This window comes from Trichoderma virens (genome assembly GCF_000170995.1).
Source record: "Trichoderma virens Gv29-8 chromosome Unknown TRIVIscaffold_5, whole genome shotgun sequence".
NCBI lineage: Eukaryota > Fungi > Ascomycota > Sordariomycetes > Hypocreales > Hypocreaceae > Trichoderma > Trichoderma virens.
In genome coordinates, this window is record NW_014013744.1 from 304060 (window position 1) to 324192 (window position 20133).

At 45.8% G+C, this 20133-nt stretch overlaps 7 protein-coding genes across 7 annotated transcripts; 5 read left to right on the forward strand and 2 right to left on the reverse strand.

The window, feature by feature from the left end:
• Positions 1-410: 410 nt before the first annotated feature.
• Positions 411-1664, forward strand: TRIVIDRAFT_36963 (uncharacterized protein; the record flags this gene model as incomplete). The annotated part of the gene is made up of 3 exons (XM_014102073.1): positions 411-573; positions 635-753; positions 819-1664. 3 exons carry the CDS (start codon positions 411-413, stop codon positions 1662-1664), a joined length of 1128 nt encoding a protein of 375 aa, XP_013957548.1.
• Positions 1665-2337: 673 nt separating this feature from the next.
• TRIVIDRAFT_56101 (uncharacterized protein) lies at positions 2338-3066 on the reverse strand (the record flags this gene model as incomplete). The annotated part of the gene is made up of 1 exon (XM_014102074.1): positions 2338-3066. The coding sequence occupies one exon, from the start codon at positions 3064-3066 to the stop codon at positions 2338-2340; it is 729 nt and encodes a 242-aa protein (XP_013957549.1).
• Positions 3067-6034: 2968 nt separating this feature from the next.
• TRIVIDRAFT_36973 (uncharacterized protein) lies at positions 6035-6790 on the forward strand (the record flags this gene model as incomplete). Its single annotated transcript, XM_014102075.1, has 1 exon — positions 6035-6790. A coding segment is annotated over one exon (756 nt), but the record flags the coding sequence as incomplete, so codon positions are not given.
• A 3583-nt stretch (positions 6791-10373) lies between these two features.
• TRIVIDRAFT_138208 (uncharacterized protein) lies at positions 10374-11579 on the forward strand (the record flags this gene model as incomplete). Its single annotated transcript, XM_014102076.1, has 2 exons — positions 10374-10716; positions 11233-11579. Coding segments are annotated over 2 exons (690 nt in total), but the record flags the coding sequence as incomplete, so codon positions are not given.
• A 675-nt stretch (positions 11580-12254) lies between these two features.
• TRIVIDRAFT_111149 (uncharacterized protein) lies at positions 12255-13777 on the reverse strand (the record flags this gene model as incomplete). Its single annotated transcript, XM_014102077.1, has 5 exons — positions 12255-12487; positions 12550-13240; positions 13301-13528; positions 13595-13668; positions 13751-13777. The coding sequence occupies 2 exons, from the start codon at positions 13074-13076 to the stop codon at positions 12256-12258; spliced, it is 759 nt and encodes a 252-aa protein (XP_013957552.1).
• A 517-nt stretch (positions 13778-14294) lies between these two features.
• Positions 14295-15614, forward strand: TRIVIDRAFT_124796 (uncharacterized protein; the record flags this gene model as incomplete). The annotated part of the gene is made up of 1 exon (XM_014102078.1): positions 14295-15614. A coding segment is annotated over one exon (1320 nt), but the record flags the coding sequence as incomplete, so codon positions are not given.
• A 3104-nt stretch (positions 15615-18718) lies between these two features.
• TRIVIDRAFT_79910 (carbohydrate-binding module family 50 protein) lies at positions 18719-19780 on the forward strand (the record flags this gene model as incomplete). Its single annotated transcript, XM_014102898.1, has 1 exon — positions 18719-19780. One exon carries the CDS (start codon positions 18776-18778, stop codon positions 19562-19564), a length of 789 nt encoding a protein of 262 aa, XP_013958373.1.
• Positions 19781-20133: the final 353 nt, after the last annotated feature.

The following is a 20133-nucleotide window of genomic DNA, read 5'->3' on the forward strand; positions in this document are numbered from 1 at the left end:
CGGAGGATGGCGATGGAATCGAGGCTCCTAAATCCTGCTTAGTGAGCATCCGTCGTCCTTGTCTTTGGAACGTGAGATTAATTAGATTGACCGATTTTTGGCGTGCTGGAAGGCTGGGAGCGCCAAGGGCTGGTAGGGGTGCGGTACGGGGTAGGTACATGCCGTTGGTACTCGTACTGCACGAACTGGGGTATTTGCGCTGTGTTACCACGGCAACAACACGTGCAGCTACTTTAAGGCTAGCTGAGCTGAGCTGAGGGAGGTACATGCACCAGGTACGTACCTGTCGGACCACAGCCGGGAAAGACCGCAGCGGTTGCGAGAATTGCCGGGATTTTAGCGTCCGAACGGACTTCAGAAGCTCATCACCAGCTTTTCGACAAGCTCGTGAGAGCTCGACAAACGGCGCAATGAGAGGCCCTTCGCCGCTGCTACGGACAGCGCGAGCATGGCGCAATCAGCCGGTGCAGTATGTCTGCTGGCAATGCCGCGGCATCCAGATCAGTGCAACTCCAAGCACGACAACCGGGGGAGATGCTTTTGGCGCAATTGAAAACCTGAGGGATACGGCTGGTATGGCTTCGCTGTTGATGTGATGTGATGGTGCTTGGGCTGACTGGCTGTGGACTCAAAGATGCCCGATTCGAAGTCATTGGCTCGCCCTACTCGCTGCTCTCGGTATCACTTTCGGCTTCACAGAGGCTTTATACACGACGTGGGACGTTGGTCGCAGTGGCGGGGAATCCAGACAATGTGAGAGCGCTGATGATGCGACCGCAGCGATAGAACCGAGATATTAACGTGTGGTGGTTTCGCAGGCACAATCGACCCTTTCACTACTAAATCCTCTTTCGCGGGCGCCGTTTGGAGTTCCATTCATCTATCAGCGCATATCTGCCACTTCGCCGATTACCGCTTTGATCTCGACCAAATCCCCCACGACGACGTTTACCATCCTACACCTGGACGGAACGACCGATTGGATGGTGATTCAGCGCAATGCCCTACTAGCTTGGACTGGCCACACTCTGTCCCTATCATCGCGGATCCAGAGACGACTCTCGATGGCGCATTGGGGCAGCACATTTGTGACTGGTCGTGGATTGGCGGCTCTGTCGGCGCCTGGGCAAATTTATCAATTGCATCTCTCCGAGGGCGAAGAATTTGTCGCCCACCCCGGCAGCGTCGTCGCGTATTCTGTAACGAAGCACCAGCCTTTACCTTTCAGGTTCAAGAGCGCTAGTCTACGTTTCCAGATCCCCTCCCTTACTTCGTGGATTCCCGAAACAGAGTTTATGAAGAAGGCACGGGATTCACAAGTCTACAAATTCCTCGCTCGTGTTTTCTACAGTCTTCGAACAATGACCCGCCGGACCATCTGGGGTGATCGATTGTTCTTGCATTTCAAGGGGCCGAGCACTATTCTGATGTCAAGCCGGGGCGTGCGCGTTGTCGATAGTCTCACCAACGAACAGGTCAACGAGATTGCTGATGCACAGGCTGGTACTCTGGCGTCTGCCTTGGAACTCTCTAGCAAGCCTCAAGGCTCAGAGCCTGCAAAGTGGGTCGAAGAGGACGTCTCCGGGATTCGCGTGGAGCCAACAAACAAGGATGGAAAAGTAACATTTGAGGATAAGAAAGACTTGAAGGAATTTGTTCGATGATGATCATTGGGATGCTAAAAATTGGGACGGTGGATAAAAGAATTTGCTTGTGAATCAAGCCTGTATGCTGTATACTACATGATGACCGAAATAAATGTCCGGCTTTATTAATGTTGAATCTCATTCCGTGCGGACCATGCCGCAGGGCATGTGGCTGATACAGTGTCAAGGACGATATAACGACAAGTACCATTTTGTTATAAGCCTAACAATTCTCACTTATAGCACTAATCTTGCTTTAGGTATTTAAAGCTATGGGTACATACCTGAGCATAACAATTTACTTATGTCCTCCATAAGTGAGTGGCATGCTTGTTTTTTTATTGCCAGCGGCATGGAGACAGTATACAGTGGCTCAATCACTTGTGTAACTCACTCTCTTATCGTAGACGTTGTATTGAATTGAACTTGAGCATTCCAGCAAATGTAATCAAACTTTGAGGGGATACAGCCGTACACAGTTAAGCCCATAATCGCAAGTCCAAGCACACGAATATAAAAAATAAAGGGAAGAGAGTAGTAATTCGCTATTCATTATGAGAGAGTTTAGAAAAGTTTGGATGAAGATATGGGGAGCCTTTGTTGCTTGTAGTAAACTATGAAGGTACTCCAGTTACCATGCGAAGCAATCTTTGAAACGGCATTTGACCGACTCCAAGAAACATATGCCCAGTTATGGAGATACAGGTGTAATAAATTTCTGCTCTCCGCTGTTGCGCGCCACGCCGCTATACTTTGCCGAAGACCGTTTCTTTCGTCTGTCCAAAAATTCCAAGACGGCGAGAACAGTCACTGCAAGTTGAATCACAAACATGGCAATCAAATTATACTGCCATCCCCGCATAAGTCGTAAGTTGAACGCAACGTTGCTCCTCTGGCTTGCATCAGCAAAATCTAGGTTCAACATGGCACTATACCAATTTTGCGGTGTCCATGTATCAACTGGATATTTTATGTTGCTGTTTGTTGAGGCGATTTGAAGATCGATTGTCTGTCCCTCGTGTGCATTCGTAACAGCGAAGACGTAGATAAGAGCCGCAAGGGTAAGCAGAAAGGCCAGGATGATAAAAATAAGCCAGGCGCCGTAAAGGAATGACGTAAACTTTTGCCCAAAGATGTTGGGTCGGCTTCTTAGAAAGAGAATGAGGGCACCTCCGAGACAAACAAGAACTATCGCAGTTCCTGCTGCTGCGTTGGCGGTATGCCCTTGATTGAGCAAGAGATTTGCTGGTTTGCCGTAGAGTCCGAATGTTGAGCCGTTGAAATTGATGATATACTTGTGGCCGCTCACTGTGTGGTGTAGCCATGTCACCATGCTGGTGATGAAAGCTAGCTCAATGACAGCATCCACCAATAGCACGCCCATGGCAATGGCAAGAGCCAGAAACAGAAGATCTGCCATCTCGCCTTCGATGAACACACAAGTTGTTTTGCTGTAGTAGGCTATTCAACGACAGATGGAAGTGAGGGGGAAAGGGCCTGGGAAGTTATCCAATGACGGACTAAAGATTATATATTAGAATATGCCTAGAGCTTACATACAGTGTGTATCCAGGGTCTCGCTTAATCAACGTTAGCAACATGATAGTAGTGATGGCTGGGCAGAATCTGTAGCTGAGATATTATACATACCCTTAGTTACAAGCGGCAGTGAGGCGCAAAAAATATCAAACTATTGAAAAATGGCTGAATATAGCATCCTAAAGATATGGGATTGGATCAGCACAAACACTCAGAATTCAGAATCTGCCTCGCCAAAAAAGGGCTGTCCCGGCAAGGCATACGAGCCGTATGGAATGTGAAAGAGTCCTTGAAACTGCAGTTCGCCGACTATCCGACTATAGCGGCGTCTGAACGTCTTTATCTTTCGCCTCAATCTCAGCTCCCTTCTCAGGCCACGGCGTCACTATAGCTTCATTTTTTTCTCAGTGGCTTATAATAGCGGTGTCTAACCATATTTATCCCTCGCTTCAATCTCAGCTATGCCTTAGTCTCAGCTCCCTTGTCAAGTAGCAGCGCCACTATAGCTTTATGCTCTTTTCAGCGACTTTTGATAGCTCCGTCTAACTATATTTATCATTCTGCATTAGCCCGCACATCAATACGCAAACCTTGTTCGGTTATAGCATTAACTAAGTCATGTTGAGATATATAGCACCAAACTGGAGCAAGGAATGCCATTGAATCACAAGCCTATTATGGCTTTGAGGCTGCAGAGAGGCGTGATCTAGATGCGCATCTACCGACACCTGCACCGGCATGAACTGGATCCGGAACTTAGTTCATGTTGATGTCTTAAAAATAAGGCAACGGTCTCAGTTTCTGGTAGAACTAAATCTATTTCTGGATAATGTTAAGCCCAATGTAAAAATATACGTATCACGTTAGCATCTGCACTGTACTAGCCACATTACGCCACAGAGAGCGTCCGTTTGGAGAGAAACTTGATTGCAAGAAGGAGACACTCATTTCAGTTTCTCCTGGACTATTACAGACTCGAGTCTATACGTAACATTGTTTGTTTGTTTGAGACAATAATAACGACATTACGTGCTATTGGTTAGCTGTCCCATTCCAGAACTCTAATTGTGAGTCACTTGTGATCCTCTCTTTGACCGTTGATGACAAAATGCGATTCATTCCTAGTAAAAGTAGGATGGAGGAGATCTGTAGCATAGCTGATTCTATTCGTCGGCTCTGTTCGTATCATACTTGGGGGGTAATAAATATAGTATACCACGCGTCTGGTGTCATTCCGATTTTTCAGTCCTATGGCGCACAAAATTTGCTATTTTGGACGGATATACTAATAGTGTAAGGATAGAAATCTTCAAAACTGTAGAAGGTGAACGGTGTACAAAATACTGGGTATTATCTATTATGCTCGTGTATAATCGAGATTGCCATCATTTACACTAATACTTCCTGCAAGATAAATATAGGATAATTCTATTAATATTTATCCAAGTAAAACTTCTACCAATTCTCACCCAATATATTTATTTAGGAGCCTCTTCGATTTATTAAAATTCTTGGTTCCTTTAATAGACCACATAGTAGATATCAAGAAACATTGATGAGGGTACTCTGGATCCATCTGGGCCGCTCGTCCCCTGTCAGGTTGCATACTACGAAAAATTGGTCCAGTTGAGCAGTCCGGCCGCAGCTATGACGGCGTTTTTGCTCACCGCAACGATACCAGTGCAGTGGGCAGGCTTTGCGTTGGGGACAATGCTCATTGTGATTCATTTGGCCATTATGATCGTGGTGCTCGTCCAATTTGTGAGTTCGACGAAAATCTCGTTCATTGGGAGTTATTGGCAGACGGTGGCGCAGGTAGTTTCTAACGAGACGCGGCCGATTCTGGACGAGGCGGATCGGATGGATGATGGGGCTATCAGGGGGCGGGCGAAGCGGGAGGTGGGGAGGCCATTGGAGGGTCATTGGGTTTTGCGGAGGAGTACTAACAGGCGGGTTACTTTGGGGCTTGTAGAAGTTGGCGAGTAGAATCTGCTCGTAGTTCAAATACGTTAAGTAGTATGGACATGTAAATAGTAGCCTGAATCTCCCATAAGAATGTGGTTCAGCCCGCGTGCTCGCAGGGCGTCAATGATTGTTTCTGGTGCTCCTCTGGGTGGGATATTGAATAAGTCATGCACCTGCGAATGTGAAATCCATGGTTGACGCTGAATTTGAAGCGGTGTATGTGCTCTAATGATCGACATTAGGTTGTCTCGAGAGAGATTTCGCTGGAAGAGTAGCGTGACCAAGGCATTGTAATAATGAGTAGGTATGTAAGCACATACAGTTATATACTAGTAGGGCCTGCTTGAGGTTGAAGCCCAAGTCGGTTCTGCCTCTTACGGCCTCGGAGGTGGCTAAAATTGCTGTGAAACTCGCTGGCATGATCAATAGGCTACATGTATACTCCACTCTATTTCTTTACTGCTCGGAAGAGGGTCGAATTGCTGTGAAACTATGCTAAATGGTCAAGTCCGCAGTAAAAGTGAGGCGTGTATTTTCTATTGGTCGTATCTTGCGGGAGTCACAGTCATCATCTCTTCCGGCCTTTGAGTAGATTAAAAATGCTGTGAAGCTTCCAAAACGCGAAACCTGACGGGAGTTTTAACAGTTTAGCCTTCTAAGCGAGCTCTGTACCTGTGACGTATGCTTCATGCTGCCGACCCCTTCTACAGTGCATGTGTGTATAGCAGGCGCTTTATAAAATCAGCCAATGGGGCTAATTTCATATCAGGCGGGTTGCATTAGGGCCTTAGGTTGACAATGCTTGCAGACTGGCACATCATCCAAAGGTAAAGTTGAATGAAACATCTTTATTACGGGACATTTAATGGTCATAGCATATCCCAGGTGTCGTTCTGCCGATCATTGTTAATAAATCGATCCCCAACATTGCCTTTCCATGGATGATGCGTACATTAGCCTCGATGTTCATCTTGCTGCTGGGTATTGCATGTTTGACGGTCAAGTCGAGACTGCCACCGCGTCGCCGTCGCTTCGTCCCCAATGAGTATGTGAGACACTTCGAGGATATCCGTTTGTTTAGTACTATTACTGGCGTCTTCCTTTTCCAGTTGGGAATGGTTGTACCATTCAGATACGTTACTCTTCCAGCTAAAGAGGCCGGTTTCTCTCCGGATTTGATCCCATACCTGTTGCCAATCTTCAGCGCCATCAGTGTCTTCGGACGAATTTTTCTCAGCGTTGCAGCCGACAATATTGGCGGATTCAATGTAGTAACCACCATAACTTTCGTTTCAGCTACTTTTTGTCTCACAGCTCCTACCCTTGTCGAAAGTATGGCCGACATCATCGTATATGTCGTCATATTCGGCTTCTTTTCTGGAGGCGTCATCTCCCTTGTGCCAACGCTTGTTGCTCAAATCTCCGATATCAGGCACATTGGCACTCGAGTCGGTTCAGCGTTTGCAATTCAAGCCACCGGAGCACTGATTGGAAGTCCCATTGTCAGTGCTATTTTGAGATCACGGCGCTTCAACCATCACGCCCTGCAGTTGTTGTGTGGCTTTTCTATATTGCTCGGGTGCGTTGGATTCGTTTGGGCGAGATATACGCAGGTTGGCTTCAAGTTGGTCAAGGTTTGATATGATAGAAAGAATGTATACGAGTGTAATATCTATCGCCGATGCTGATAAATTGCACACACGCGGCGTTCAGGGCTACTTGAATCATCATTACACAATAAACCACATGAGAAAGCATAGACATCCTCAAGATAGACAATGATTTGGCATGCAATATAGGACATACTCTTGGCCATCATATCATCTGTAATAGTGCTCCGGCATTTCAAATCATAGCCTATTCACTAATCCTGATTGGTTGCCTACGTTTTCAGATACATATACATGTATGTTGTTGGTTTAGTTAGGTTGCTGGTGTCTGCCTACAAGTTAGCCTCGCTGCAGAAGTATATGCTGCATGGGTGGGGGTTCAGATGCGGGCACTGGCTACAAATACTCGTATGGCTGCAGCAGGCTGCCAACGGAGATGTCAACTTCACCTTCTTTTTATCGCATAAAGCAATTAAGCTTCGTCAATACCTTCAATACTGAATCAGTTTCAATGAATCCTCTCCTCCTTGCTTCTGACGTTGCGGCATTAGACGGCGTCATCGCGACTACCATATCAATTACTCTCAAGTATGCGAACAGCGTTGCCCACGCCAAAAAAGAGCAGGAAGATTTCCTAAGTCAACTCTACGCTTTAAAAATACCGTTGGATAAACTTATTGATGTCATATGTAAAGCCAATGGCTCATCACCTAAGTATACTGGTGCGGCTAAGGAGCTTGGTCCCCAGGTGGGGTCCTGTAAAGACGCAGTAGAACGGTTGCTGGCCACGCTTCAGAAGAGTCTCCAGTCGAAAAAGATGCGCAAAACCGCGCTTATGTGGCCTTTTACTGCAAAAGAATTTCAAGATGAAATTCAGGGACTCAGGAACTATGCAACAGTGTTTCAGAGTGTGCTTCAAATTGATATTTTGTAAGGGCAGATTCCCAAAGTCGCGATATACGTTGTCTGAACTATCGAGCATTAATTAACTGCATTTTAGGAATCTAACAACCCTCACTCACGAGAAAGTGAACGCGGTATCCGAAAAAATGGAACAGACCCAACAAGGTATAAATATAACCTCTGGGCTGATATACCGTCTTCATCCTGACTTCTAGTTAGATCGTAAAAGAAACGAGGTCATTGGATGGCTCTGTAGCGGCAAGTATCATGCAAAACACAAGGAAATAGAAAGTACCAGAGCACTCAATACTGGCGACTGGTTCTTGCGGTTGCCAGAATTGAAGGGATTCATGCAGCATGGAAATGATGAGTATCGTTTGCTCTGGTGCCATGGACTCCCTGGCGCTGGCAAAACTCATCTCTCGTAAGTGTTCTCTTCTTCTACTGTCAACTGCCCATTTATGCCTTGAGATTGCATATTGATCCTCTAATTAGTTGGCTCGTAATTCATCATCTGGAAGATATGTTTAAAAATGATCCGGATAGCGCAATCCTCTATTGGTATTTCGACTACAGTCGTCCAGCAGAGCATGCTTTGCTACGTCCAGGTTTATTGAGGCAACTTATTGAACAGCTTCCAACACTCCCTCCTGTAATTGAGACGTTGCTTAAACAAAGTCACGAAACGCCAGACGATTCTGCTTTAATGGATGCGATTAACATCCTACGAGGGAATTTTAAGCAAGTATTCATTATACTAGACGCATTAGATGAATGCGTTGAAAGCTTCCAAATTAAAACTATGGATATAATTGATCATCTCCAAAACACGGGAGCCCGAATGCTAATCACCACCCGCAAAATTGATTTCGAAAGGATATCCTCTGGATGGGTACCTGTCGAGATTAAGGCCCATGCCGAAGACATAAGAGAACTCATTGACGATAAGTGGAGAAGCTCTAACTTCAAGTTCAGAAACAATAATGAACTTAAAGAAGAGGTGGCTAAAACCATCGTCTCCAAAACTGATGGCATGTGCGTGATACCCCTCGACTTGAAGCTCGCATCTGAGATACCTGCATGAATTGTGAAGCTAACTAGTCACAGGCTTCTATGGACATCATTGCAGCTTAATGAAATTATAAAATGTAAAACAACATCTAGAGTGCACAAAGTGCTGCAAAGAATGCCAGAAAAACTTTCCGATACCTTCAGCGGTATTATGTCTCGTATTGCAGACAATGACGACAATGACTTTGCATTGCGCACATTGCTGTGGCTTATCTATGCGAAATCACCACTAAGCTTCGGTGCTTTATCCCACGCGCTTTCTGTCGAGCTTGAGGACGGAATATTGAATGATATTGACCGGGACAACATACCAGATATTGAAGACTTAGTGGTCGTGTGCTGCGGCTTACTAGTGAAGGATGGTGAAAACGACCTTCGGTTGGCTCATTTATCGATTCTAGAGTATCTGAAAAGCAACCCTCAGGTATTCGGATCTTATAAAGATCCAGAAATGTACATCGCAAAAGTTTGTCTAAGGTACCTATCGCTGAGGGGTTTCGAAAATAAACATGAATATGGCGGCAAAAGATTTGGACAACGAATGCAAGATTATCCATTACTAGACTACGCCGCAAAAAAATGGCGCTGGCATATTCCTAGTGACAGTCGATGCGACGAGTTGGAGGATGAAATCTTCCGTTTATACTCCCATGAGGGACTATTCAGCAACTACATCGATGCTTATTATCCCTGGATATCGCCACAGTTGACTCTGCCCAGGCAGATGAAATCGTATTATGATGAGGTTCGTCGAATCCCACTTTACAATGCCATCGAACTACAACTTCCTGGCGTTATTGGTCGCCTCCTCGACGAGGAGGGATTGTGCTCTTTGGAGCCAAATGCAAGAGCCACACTGCTTATGCGTGCAGTAAGGGACAATAGAAAGGATTTCGTTGGTATGCTACTAAAGGCTGGAGTTGACCCGTCCATAAAAGGCTATGGCCCGGAACCCTCCAGCTGGAACACCTTCAGAGATGCTAATTATGGTGCCTCGGAACAACAACGAGCAATGGGATCTTGTCAAAAGGAAAAGTTTTTCTATGACGAGCTCTATCCATCTACGATGGCCATCATCATGGGGCATCGGGAAATTTTTGAAATGCTAAGAGACGAGATCAACATGGAGGATAATCTCGACGTTATTGGCGATATTATTACAAGGGCAGTCGAAGATGAGGACCATGGTCAGGAGATATTAGCAGAAATACTACGAGATTATCCCACCATCGGCCATCAGCATCCTGCTTATATTGAAGCAATTGAAAGGAGGAGATGGGAGCTACATCCCAACAAGCGGGGAATGCTTCAGGTCCTCCTCGATGCTCGGCCACAACTTGACAACCAAGGTGGCGTTCTGACCAACCTGCTGCCATCAGTCATTTCACACGCACCAGAATACCTACCGACGTTCTTGAATAAAGGAGCGAGTCTTAATATACCCAACCAAGAGTTCTGCAAGGCTCTGTTGGCGGCAATTGACAGGTATCGAGAAGATGATCAACTTGTCATTTCACTATTGGATAGGGGTGCTGAAGTATCCACCAGAGTGTTTCGTGAAGTTGCCTGGAATGGAATGAACAAGTTGATTGAATATATGCTGAACAAGGGATACGATATCAGCGCGAAGGGTGATGTGTCGGTTACCTCAGCCGTCGCTAGGGGGCATATTGACACGCTGCAACTACTGTTGAGTCATGGCGCGAATGTTGAGAGTATTGGCATGTTTGAGGACAGGACTGCTCTTCATATTGCTGCTGATAATGGAAATGAAGCCATCGCCAAGATTTTGCTAGATTATAACGCAGACCCAAATGCTCAAAGCGTGGAGTGGGGGACGCCCCTTGGTATTGCCTCATATTCCGACAATGAAGCAATCGTCAAGCTTTTGATTGAATACGGAGCCAAGGTCAACACTATCAGTGCTTCTGAACACGGTACCGCTCTCTGCGCTGCTGCGTCTAATGGTTCCCATAGCGCCTGTCGGCTTCTTCTAGACAAGGGCGCGGATCCAAACTGCGAAGAAGCTCTGCCACTTTTGGCGGCTATTAAATCCAAAGACAATATTTTGGTAATCGAGATGCTCTTAAAGAAAGGGGCTGATCCCATGAAGAAAAACTACAAGCACGAGTATCCCCTGGAAAAGGCTGTTTATCATGGGCGCGATGACATTGTGCGATTATTCTTGAAGCATAGGGCTAATCTTGACGCCTGGGGAAGTAGAGGAAGCATTCTGCATGCAGCCGCTGCGAGCCAGAGGAAAGGTATGGTACAGATTATGCTCAAATTGGGGGCCAAAGTAACAGAAAAGAACGACAAGTTTGGCAGCATCTTACAATGGGCCCGTCCAGAAGACTATCCGCTACTCATCGACAACGAAGTCAAAGTGAATCCGCCCATATTGGGACACAGGTACGGGACGGCTATACAAGCGGCAATTTCAAGGATAACAGATCCTTCGGGAGATGATGAGAAAACTCAAGCTAAAATTAACGAAGCCATCTGCTACTTGGTAGAGAAAGCTGGAGACGATATACATGCAGTGGGTGGCTTTTATGGCACCGCCTTACAGGCAGCATCATCTAGGGGGTACCTTTACACCGTCGCGCTGCTTCTTCACAATGGTGCATCACCGAATGAAGAAGGTGGTCGCTGCGGAACTGCCCTCCAAGCAGCTGCGTATCACGGGTACTTGGACGTGGTCAATTTGTTGCTCGGCAAAGGTGCTAAGGTGAATCAGAGGGGCGGTTTGTACGACACGGCATTGCAAGCGGCTGCCTTCCAGGGCCACACTGAAGTAGTTGAGCTTTTGCTTAAGCATGGAGCGAACGTACACCTACAAGGGGGGAAGTACGATAATGCATTCAACGCAACAAAGCAGAGGAAGAAACTGTTTCGTCAAAACGCTCTGCAAAAGATACTCTTAAGCCATGGGGCGGTGGATGACGGCCGGGAGTATACATATGACTCGGCCGAGGATAGTGACGATTATGATAAGAGTAGTGATACTTTTGACTACAATAAAGATGGAGAGCAGGAAGGGAGATATAAGGAGACAAAGGGTAAAATGACTGATTGAATTGGTCATTCCGTGGAATAATCTCATCTGGCGGATTTTTTTTTTACTCCTCCAAGAGTGCTGTATTAAAATAGATGCAGACTTACATGCACGCAACAGGAACACAATGATCGGCATATTTGACAGTGCCATAAGGGCAGCGTTATCTAGGGACTTATACTCGAACAATTAAAAGGGTGCTCCTGGACGTTCTTAGCAAAAGTTAGAATAGAGAATCTTACATAACCTAGGATGTTGCTTAGGTATAAAAAGTTCAAAGGCTAATCACTCTGCTTTCGATTCTTCCAACATGATGAGAGATTCCTTGCAAGCTGAGGTTTGTTATATTTGCTTGATGCTGCCAGTAGAGCATATACAGCGAACTACACTCGTCAAGGCAATATTGGAACTTGGGTTACTTTCACTCGAGCACGTTCATATATCAAGACTCTGAGACACTTTCCTAAGAAGCATTTGGGTGTTTTCTTTTCATATGCCTACGTAAATTATCGCGCCGAATGTTGTCAAATTCAATCCCACAAATTTTGCACGCTCTTTTCGAAACATCAATCCCCAATCTCTTGGCCACTGGCCGGTGATGTGCTACCATGTGGCGATCCAAATCTCTCTTCTCCGCATGGCCTTTTCCACATACTTTGCATATCTCTGGCTTACATGCCTTTCTTGCATCTTTCCTACACAACAAGCCGTTACATTAGTCTCAAACATTCGTATTGAATCGTTAATTTTCACTTACTTTAATGTCTTTGGTTTTTTTCCTTTTTGAATATCCGTGGGAATTATTGGTTGATTCATAAGACATATTGGTGCGGAGAACCCAATAACCTCTGTTTGACTGTCAATGTGGCTGGGCATGTCTGGGAACTGGTAGACAATATGCGGAGACACTGAGAGAAAATTGTCTGTTGGTGAAAAAGGCGTATTGCTAGAACTCCATGCGCTTGGAGTTGTCGCAGCATCCCATGCCCCTTGATTCTCGCTAACGGCCTCAATGCTGGAGTCAATACCCGCATATTGGAAGGCATTGATTGGTGGTGTAAATTGATCAGAATTGAGTTGTAATGAGAATCCGTCATTGTCGTCAACCACACACTCTTCGGTATTCAAAAAATTAGGCAGTAAACTGTCATGGTTGCCAGCGGCTGCCAACAGCCCATCAAAATAGTTGTCTCCGGGAAGAGCTGGATCCATGAATAGCCCCAAGTTGATATTGTCGTCCAATATGGACGTTAGTTCTGGATTTTGGCACCAAGCCCAATCCATGATTGGCTTTGAGATTTCGGTATGTTTTGTAACTGCCAGCGGCAGCGTTGAATAAGGAGTTTTAGTTCAAGAATATTTTTGCTTGGAAATTTTCGACTCTGACAGTTCAGAGTGATGATTGGACACCTTTTAACGACGTTATCCGGGTCCGGCAATTTGGCTTTCTGAAACTAGTCAATATTTTTTTTCTAAATATAGAATTAGATGTTCCGACAAGAGCATACCATATTCGAAAGCTTCAAAAAAGAGTCATCGTGAAGATAACATTCTGGCCATATGACAAGGTAAGGGTCCTCGAGTATGCAACTCAAAGAATGGGCTATTTGAAGTTGGTTTAATGGTATGGCCCACTGTTGCCGGGGATTGGCAACGGCCCTATCATTAAAGGAACTTCGGCAATCCCACTGTTTGAGTTGTATACAGGTCAGTCCACATGCCGAGAACCATTGGTCCTGGAATCAGAAATTCTATTGTTAGCAACATATATGTCAGAATCCAAGTCCCTTTAGCACACATACCAGCTGCCACTTCAGTGTTATCCAAATATTGAAAATGGCCCTATAATAGAAGGTCCAGAGGATAAAGTCAGGGGGTAGCACCACATGGTCCAGGTACCAATACATTAGCAGCTGGACCATGTGGTGCTACCCCCTGACTAGTATGAAAGTTGAGAGTGTTAAAAGTGCTGTAGGCACGGAAATAGAAGGATGATGAGGAGGGTCTCTGAGTGCTGCCTGGGGCACTGCTTGGGCAAGTTGAGCTATTTAAGCTTGTCGCTGCTCCCAGGCGGGGGTTGTTTTCCGCCTTGTGCAATTCCTTTGGGTTAGCGACGTGTCTTACAGCCGTCAAGAGCTGATTCGCAAAGCTGGGAGGCCTATGCATACTGTAGTGGAGGGTAGTATCGGATGAGACAATTTGCAGTACGTGATTGGTGGCCTCGGAGGCCTTTGCATTAGCGACTGGAGGATGCCAATAAACATTCGGATTGTGGCCCACTTCTTCAGTCATTTGTAGGTTTCTACGATGTAAATGAGATACAATTCGCCAGTACTCTTATGCAATGGCCTCCCAACGTAAGGTATATATAAAGGGCAAATCATTTGTTGAGTGCTTAAGCTGATTTCGTCTTCTCTCCTGAGTTGCACGTTTTATTTCTTCATCTATAACTCCGCTATCATCAGCTTCCATTTCGAGTTTTTCACAATGTCCTTCACTGATGCAGAATATCAGCATTTCATTCCGCAATTCATTTTGAGAAATTACTCCTACCCACTCAAATGTCCAAATGCTGAGAAGAAGGGAAAGAAAAAGTGCAAATGCAAGCATGAAAAAGGCAAATACCCTGGAGATCTCGTTACGAATTGTGTGGATCTGACTCTTTCTCCTTTCCGACTGGAGACTTATTCGGTGAAACGCATATTTGGGGCCCCCAATATGTACAATGACCCAGCCAAAGCCACGTCAGATGAGCAACGCCGCATTGAATGCATGTTTAGCAAAATGGAATCACATGCAAGCATCCTGTTTCGCCGCATTGTCAAAACCCACGAAGAAGGTAGCACAGTCGTGACACTTACAAGAATTGAACGAAATTTGATTCGCAAGTTTCTATTTCTGTTGAAGTATCGCGGCTCCGGGTTTCATCAACGATTTTATCATGACAAGCCTGAGGATTACTGCTCTAATGATCGAGAGTTGCTTCTCGAATATATGAGGGAGCACCACTTTTCCACACCGAGGGATGTTTGGTATCATAACCTGGAAACAATCATGAACTTGGAAATGGACTCTGAGGGCAAGTGGATGGCAAAACTCCTACAAAACATGTTTCCTGACGATGCCCTTTGGTTTATTATGCATACTGAACAGTATTATATGGCCATATGTACTACTTCTGAGGTGGCGGATGAGTTTATCCTAACGGAGAACTGCTACAATGTTTTTGAAGGGCCGAATACTTTCACCAGGAACAAAGACACAGGTCAGGTAACAGGCAGCAGCCACGCTGGATTTCACCTTTTTGCACCCATTTCACCCCGTTTAATCATCGTTCTACGGTGTCTTGCACTGCCAAGCCCTGAGGAAGACTACCAATTGGAAGTTAGCCAGGCGCGTCATGATGCTCTCTGGTCATCGTTTCAAAATATATATGGGCCAGATTGGAAATCTTTGTTGGAAGATTTGCCAATAAAAAAATGCAGGAATAATTATTCCGAAATTATCAATGGGGAGGCCCATCCTCTTGCGGGATATGATGGGAAACATCGGCCAACCGATAAATTTCATTTTACTTATCATCCCATCGGAAGTGAATATGTTAACATTATAAACAACATATTTCTGGAGAACGCATACAATACTAGCTTAATCGCCTACCGAAACCAGGAAAACATCAAGAGAATACTGGAGTCTTATAATAGCGCCCCTTGCGAATCATTCAAGATCGTGGGTGGTGATGACTCGGATAGTCGATATGCATATCTACGAGGGATAGAGACACTGGTCAAGCTCCAGGGCTCTAAAAAATCCCTTGTGTGGAGGACCATTATAGTGCCCAAAACATATTCTGCACAACCATTGGCGAACAAGGAACTAAAATTTCGCAGAATGGCGTATGGAATCCAGAAGGGCCGTACTCATGATAACCCAATAATATCCTTCCTTAAACTGTACAAAAAGCTTGGTAAGTAAAAGACCTCGCAAATTGAGAGATATAATTGTAACGCTACCGATGCTGATAACTTGCTTTCAGGTGGGAAATTCGAGTTTGAACGGGACATCGCCCAAGCTGGGAAAATGATTTTTTTTGAAACGGTGGTAGAAGGCTTTAGTTCCAATTGCAGCAAGATGATCCGAATGCGGAACAAAGCAATCATTTCCTCTATGTTCGAAGCCACGTATTGCTCACGATATTGGCTTTATCTGAAATTGCTTAGGAGAGAACAATGCGGGTATAGAGATGGAACGCAAGATGAGATTGATATTTTTGTCAGTGACAACATAAGAGTCGGCCCAGAAGATGTGTTTGCTCAGAGTAAGCATCCTCGCACTCACCTTGAATGATTCAACTCGTATACGTTGGCTTATACTGACTTGGACAGCCTCTCAACTCTACACTGAGAACGCTCTCAATGGTCTGATGAAGAGAACTGCATTTAACGACATTATAGCTCGAAAATTCAATATAGAGGATCTATGGGCGAAGGCCTTTGGCGTCAATACTATTGTCCAACATGCACTATATCATTCTAGTATCTTTTCCCACCCTGGTAAGAATATCATTCCAAAGTATATAGTCACATCGAAAATCGATATTAACCATTGCTATAGGTAGAATTCGAGACTGTGGTATGCTGCAACCCCAAACCTACCTCATACTCCTTGTTATATCATATTAATACACTAGCACCCTCTAGGTATTCCAGACGTTGAGCTACTGGCTAAGCAAGAGGAGAAAAGTCTCCGCAACAAGGGTTTCCGAAGTGGATTGTTTCATCTTCCTTGTGCTAGTGAGGATGACCATTTAGAGTTGATGGTGAGAGTCCACGTGAGATCAAATTTTCACGCGATGATGGTAGGGAAGGCTGAAGACAGTATTTTGAGAGAATTGGAGGACATATTTTTTAGATTGACCTTTCCCACCCCGCCTTTGGATTAGAATTAATGAGACATCATCAATTTGGCATATCTATTGCATTCATACGCAAACTTTGTAATGTGAGCATATGTCCATGAAACGGAGGCATTTGCAGCCCGCCTATCAGGCTAATGAACACATTCGATGTCATCGCCTGACTCTCCCAGGCATGAGCGTTGGGCACAGACTTAAGACTCGAAAGTTTTTGAGGCTATATCAAGAATGGTGCCTGTTCAAATGTGCAAAAGATGGCCGCTATGAGGCTTCGCCGAATTTTTGGTCATATTATAAGCAAGTTTGGTTATGACATGCAAACTAACCTCATGCGTATATACGCTACTGAAAACTCCTTTTGGCATCCCTCCATCTCTTCATTGGTGCCTCTGGGCTAAGTTGCAAAGCAGGGTGTCACCAGACGCAGTCAAAGCATGTATACCTTAGTGTCATCACATTGATTACTGCCTGTTTTTAACTGGGGCTTCTACGGCTTTTGCAATTCAAAACAGATGGGGTGGACTTTCATACGAAGTCAAACTTGGCTGTTATTGTGGAGTTCTACATGATCTCAATTTTACTTTATATACCAGGGTGTTTCATACTCATTCGGCCAGTTTCTTTTTACATATCTCGACTTACCGGGCGTCATATTAACCGGCTATTCCAGCTTCATCAAGCCGACATCAAGGCCAATTCCTGGGCCATTCCCCTTTTCACGTGGTTTACTAGTTTTACGGGCATAATTTTAACGGAAGGCCTGAGACGTTTCCGACTCAGTGTATTGAGTTTGATAAACAAGCAGCGGACAGACCATGTTTCCCCAGTAGCCTGCCGGCAAGGTGCAGTGGACTGAAGATGTCAAGTCACCTTGATTCACAGGGCAACATCCCCCCTTTCCCTCCCCCAATTCCCTTCTCCTCGATTCCCAGAAGATAGAAGAAGATTTCTCTTTATTTTTCTTTTTTCTTTTTTGCTCTCAGATGCTTTCTCGTTTATGATGATCTTTATATATAGTTGAAGTTATAGTGTATGCTTATTGGTTATTATACGGATATGCTTATGCCACGGGCCAGCTTCGGACTAGTCCAACTGTCATGTTTTTTCTCCACCATCAGATTCTGCTTGGTGAAACAAATATGCCCTGAGTGTTTCTCCAGTGGATCATGTCACGACCCGCCATTCACTGGTATACTCTCATACGCTAGACCAGACAGTGTACTTGTACGAGTACTTGAAACTCACTGAAGGGTTGGAGTTTAGCGTCTAGCTGTGACAAACCAACCGCGCCACCAGGACAAAGGAGTGGAGCACCTGTCTACGTATGGCGCAAATAGGAAAGAGGGGTTCATCAGTGGCTGCTGATAGCTCGGCCGTGGATGACATATGATTTGTATACTCTGTAATACGATGTATTATGTTAGTGCTGCTGCTGTTTCTTTGTGTGGCACCCTTTGGATTTGTGTACAATTAGGTGGAATTTTTGATTGTCAAATATATGCCTCATCTTCAGTCTCAAGTCCCAGATGTACAGAACCGCTCGTTCCACTAAGGGGTTTTGGCGGCTTTGTTCCTATACCAAGTAATCCACACATATCCATACGGAGTGCCCGCCTACTCGAAATACACCGCCACATTTGGAACAGCAGATGGAGGGGTCCGTCCTTGCATCTCAATCGATAAGATCCAGCAATTCAGCTGTTCGAATCTGGACATGAGAATCGTGATGGAACAAACGGCATTCCAGTACATCCCAATCCTGGAATATTATAGGCCGCCACCTCTTCTCGGGTATACGTGGCAGCGTGATATTGGGGCTGTGTCGAGTCTCCCTGCCGTGGGCCAAGGTCATAAGCCACTCTTGAACGCAGGGGAGTGGAGATGGGGATTGGATTGACCGGCTAGCTTGAGCATTACGAGGGACCGAGTGTAAATGTCGTGTCTTACAAAATGCGCCTTGTCCCGCTCCAATTGCTTGGTTGACTTTTGCTTTCGTCAGACTCCTTGAAGATAATTAGGCTCGAATCATCCTTCCTTCTACCACGAAACATCACAAATCGAAGCAATCATGAGCGGCTACGGTTACGGTAACAACGACTACCCTCAGCAGGGCCACCAATCCGGCGGTTCTGCCAACTCGTACTACCAGGGAGCTTCGAACGAGCAGCAAGGCTATCACACACAATACCAGCAGCCCCCTCCGCCATATGGCAATGAGGGCCAGCAAGGTTATGGCGGACCTCAGGGCTATGGCGGACCTCAGCAGGGCTATGGCGGACCCCAGCAGGGCTATGGCGAACCCCAGGAGGGCGAGCGAGGCTTGATGGGAGCTTTGGCTGGAGGTGCGGCCGGAGCTTTTGGCGGTGCCAAGTTTGGAGGCCAGGCCACCGGCCACGCCAAGACAAGCGGTGTTGTTGGAGCCATTGTCGGAGCCATTGCTGGGTCAAAGCTGCAGGACGGCGTCTCAGACTGGCGACATGAGCGAAAGGAGGAGAAGCACGAGGCACAGATGTACAAGGAGGAGAAGAGATACGAGGAGCACAGATATGAAGAGGAGCGCCGCCGTCGCGGCTCCCGAAGCCGCTCCCGAAGCCACTCTCGCCGTCGCTCCCGCTCCAGCAGCAGCAGTTCCAGCGGCTCGTCCAAGAAGCATCACCGCCGCCACTCACGCTCGCGCTCAGGCTCCAGATCGCGCGGCCACCACGGAAACACCATCGTTGTCCAGCAGGGAGACACTCTCCGTGCTATTGCTGCCCGCTATGGCACCTCGTATGAGGCGATTGCCAGACACAATGGCATTGACAACCCTGATCTGATCTACCCTGGCCAGGTCCTCCGGGTCCCCGAACGTTGGTAAAGTGGTTTTGGATGCATCGCCGTGATGTTGATGGTGTGTAGACAGAGAAAGAGAAGGTGCATCTTAAGATGAAATCATGCTGTGCAAAAGAGATGATCCCGAACACGTCAACGGGCAATAACGGATAGTTGAAAGAGAGTATAAGACTGAAATTAAAAGTCATCTCCAATAGGAAGAATCAAAAATACAATAGTATTCATCATATGAATACCCGATTCCGGTTTTAGTGGCACTCGTAGCAGTGAACGGCTGTTTTCTCCCCGCGCTGCTGGATGCTACATAGACTCAATATGGGTGTAAGTGGGCAAACATGCAATACAGACTACATGTACACAACCAGCGTCGGAGAGTGCCATAACACCAGGGCTAGTTTTAGGTTTAAAAAAGAAATTTTTAACACTCTACGAAATGCAAACAGGAACAATATGGGGCGCTGAGAGGGGGTGTACAGTATAAGCAGGCAGGCCCACTAGGTATTTGGATTATGTTCATCGTAGCAATAAGTGTACAGCACCAGCCCGGAGAACCAGTCCAATGCCTTTAGTAAATGTACGAACATCAGCTCATAT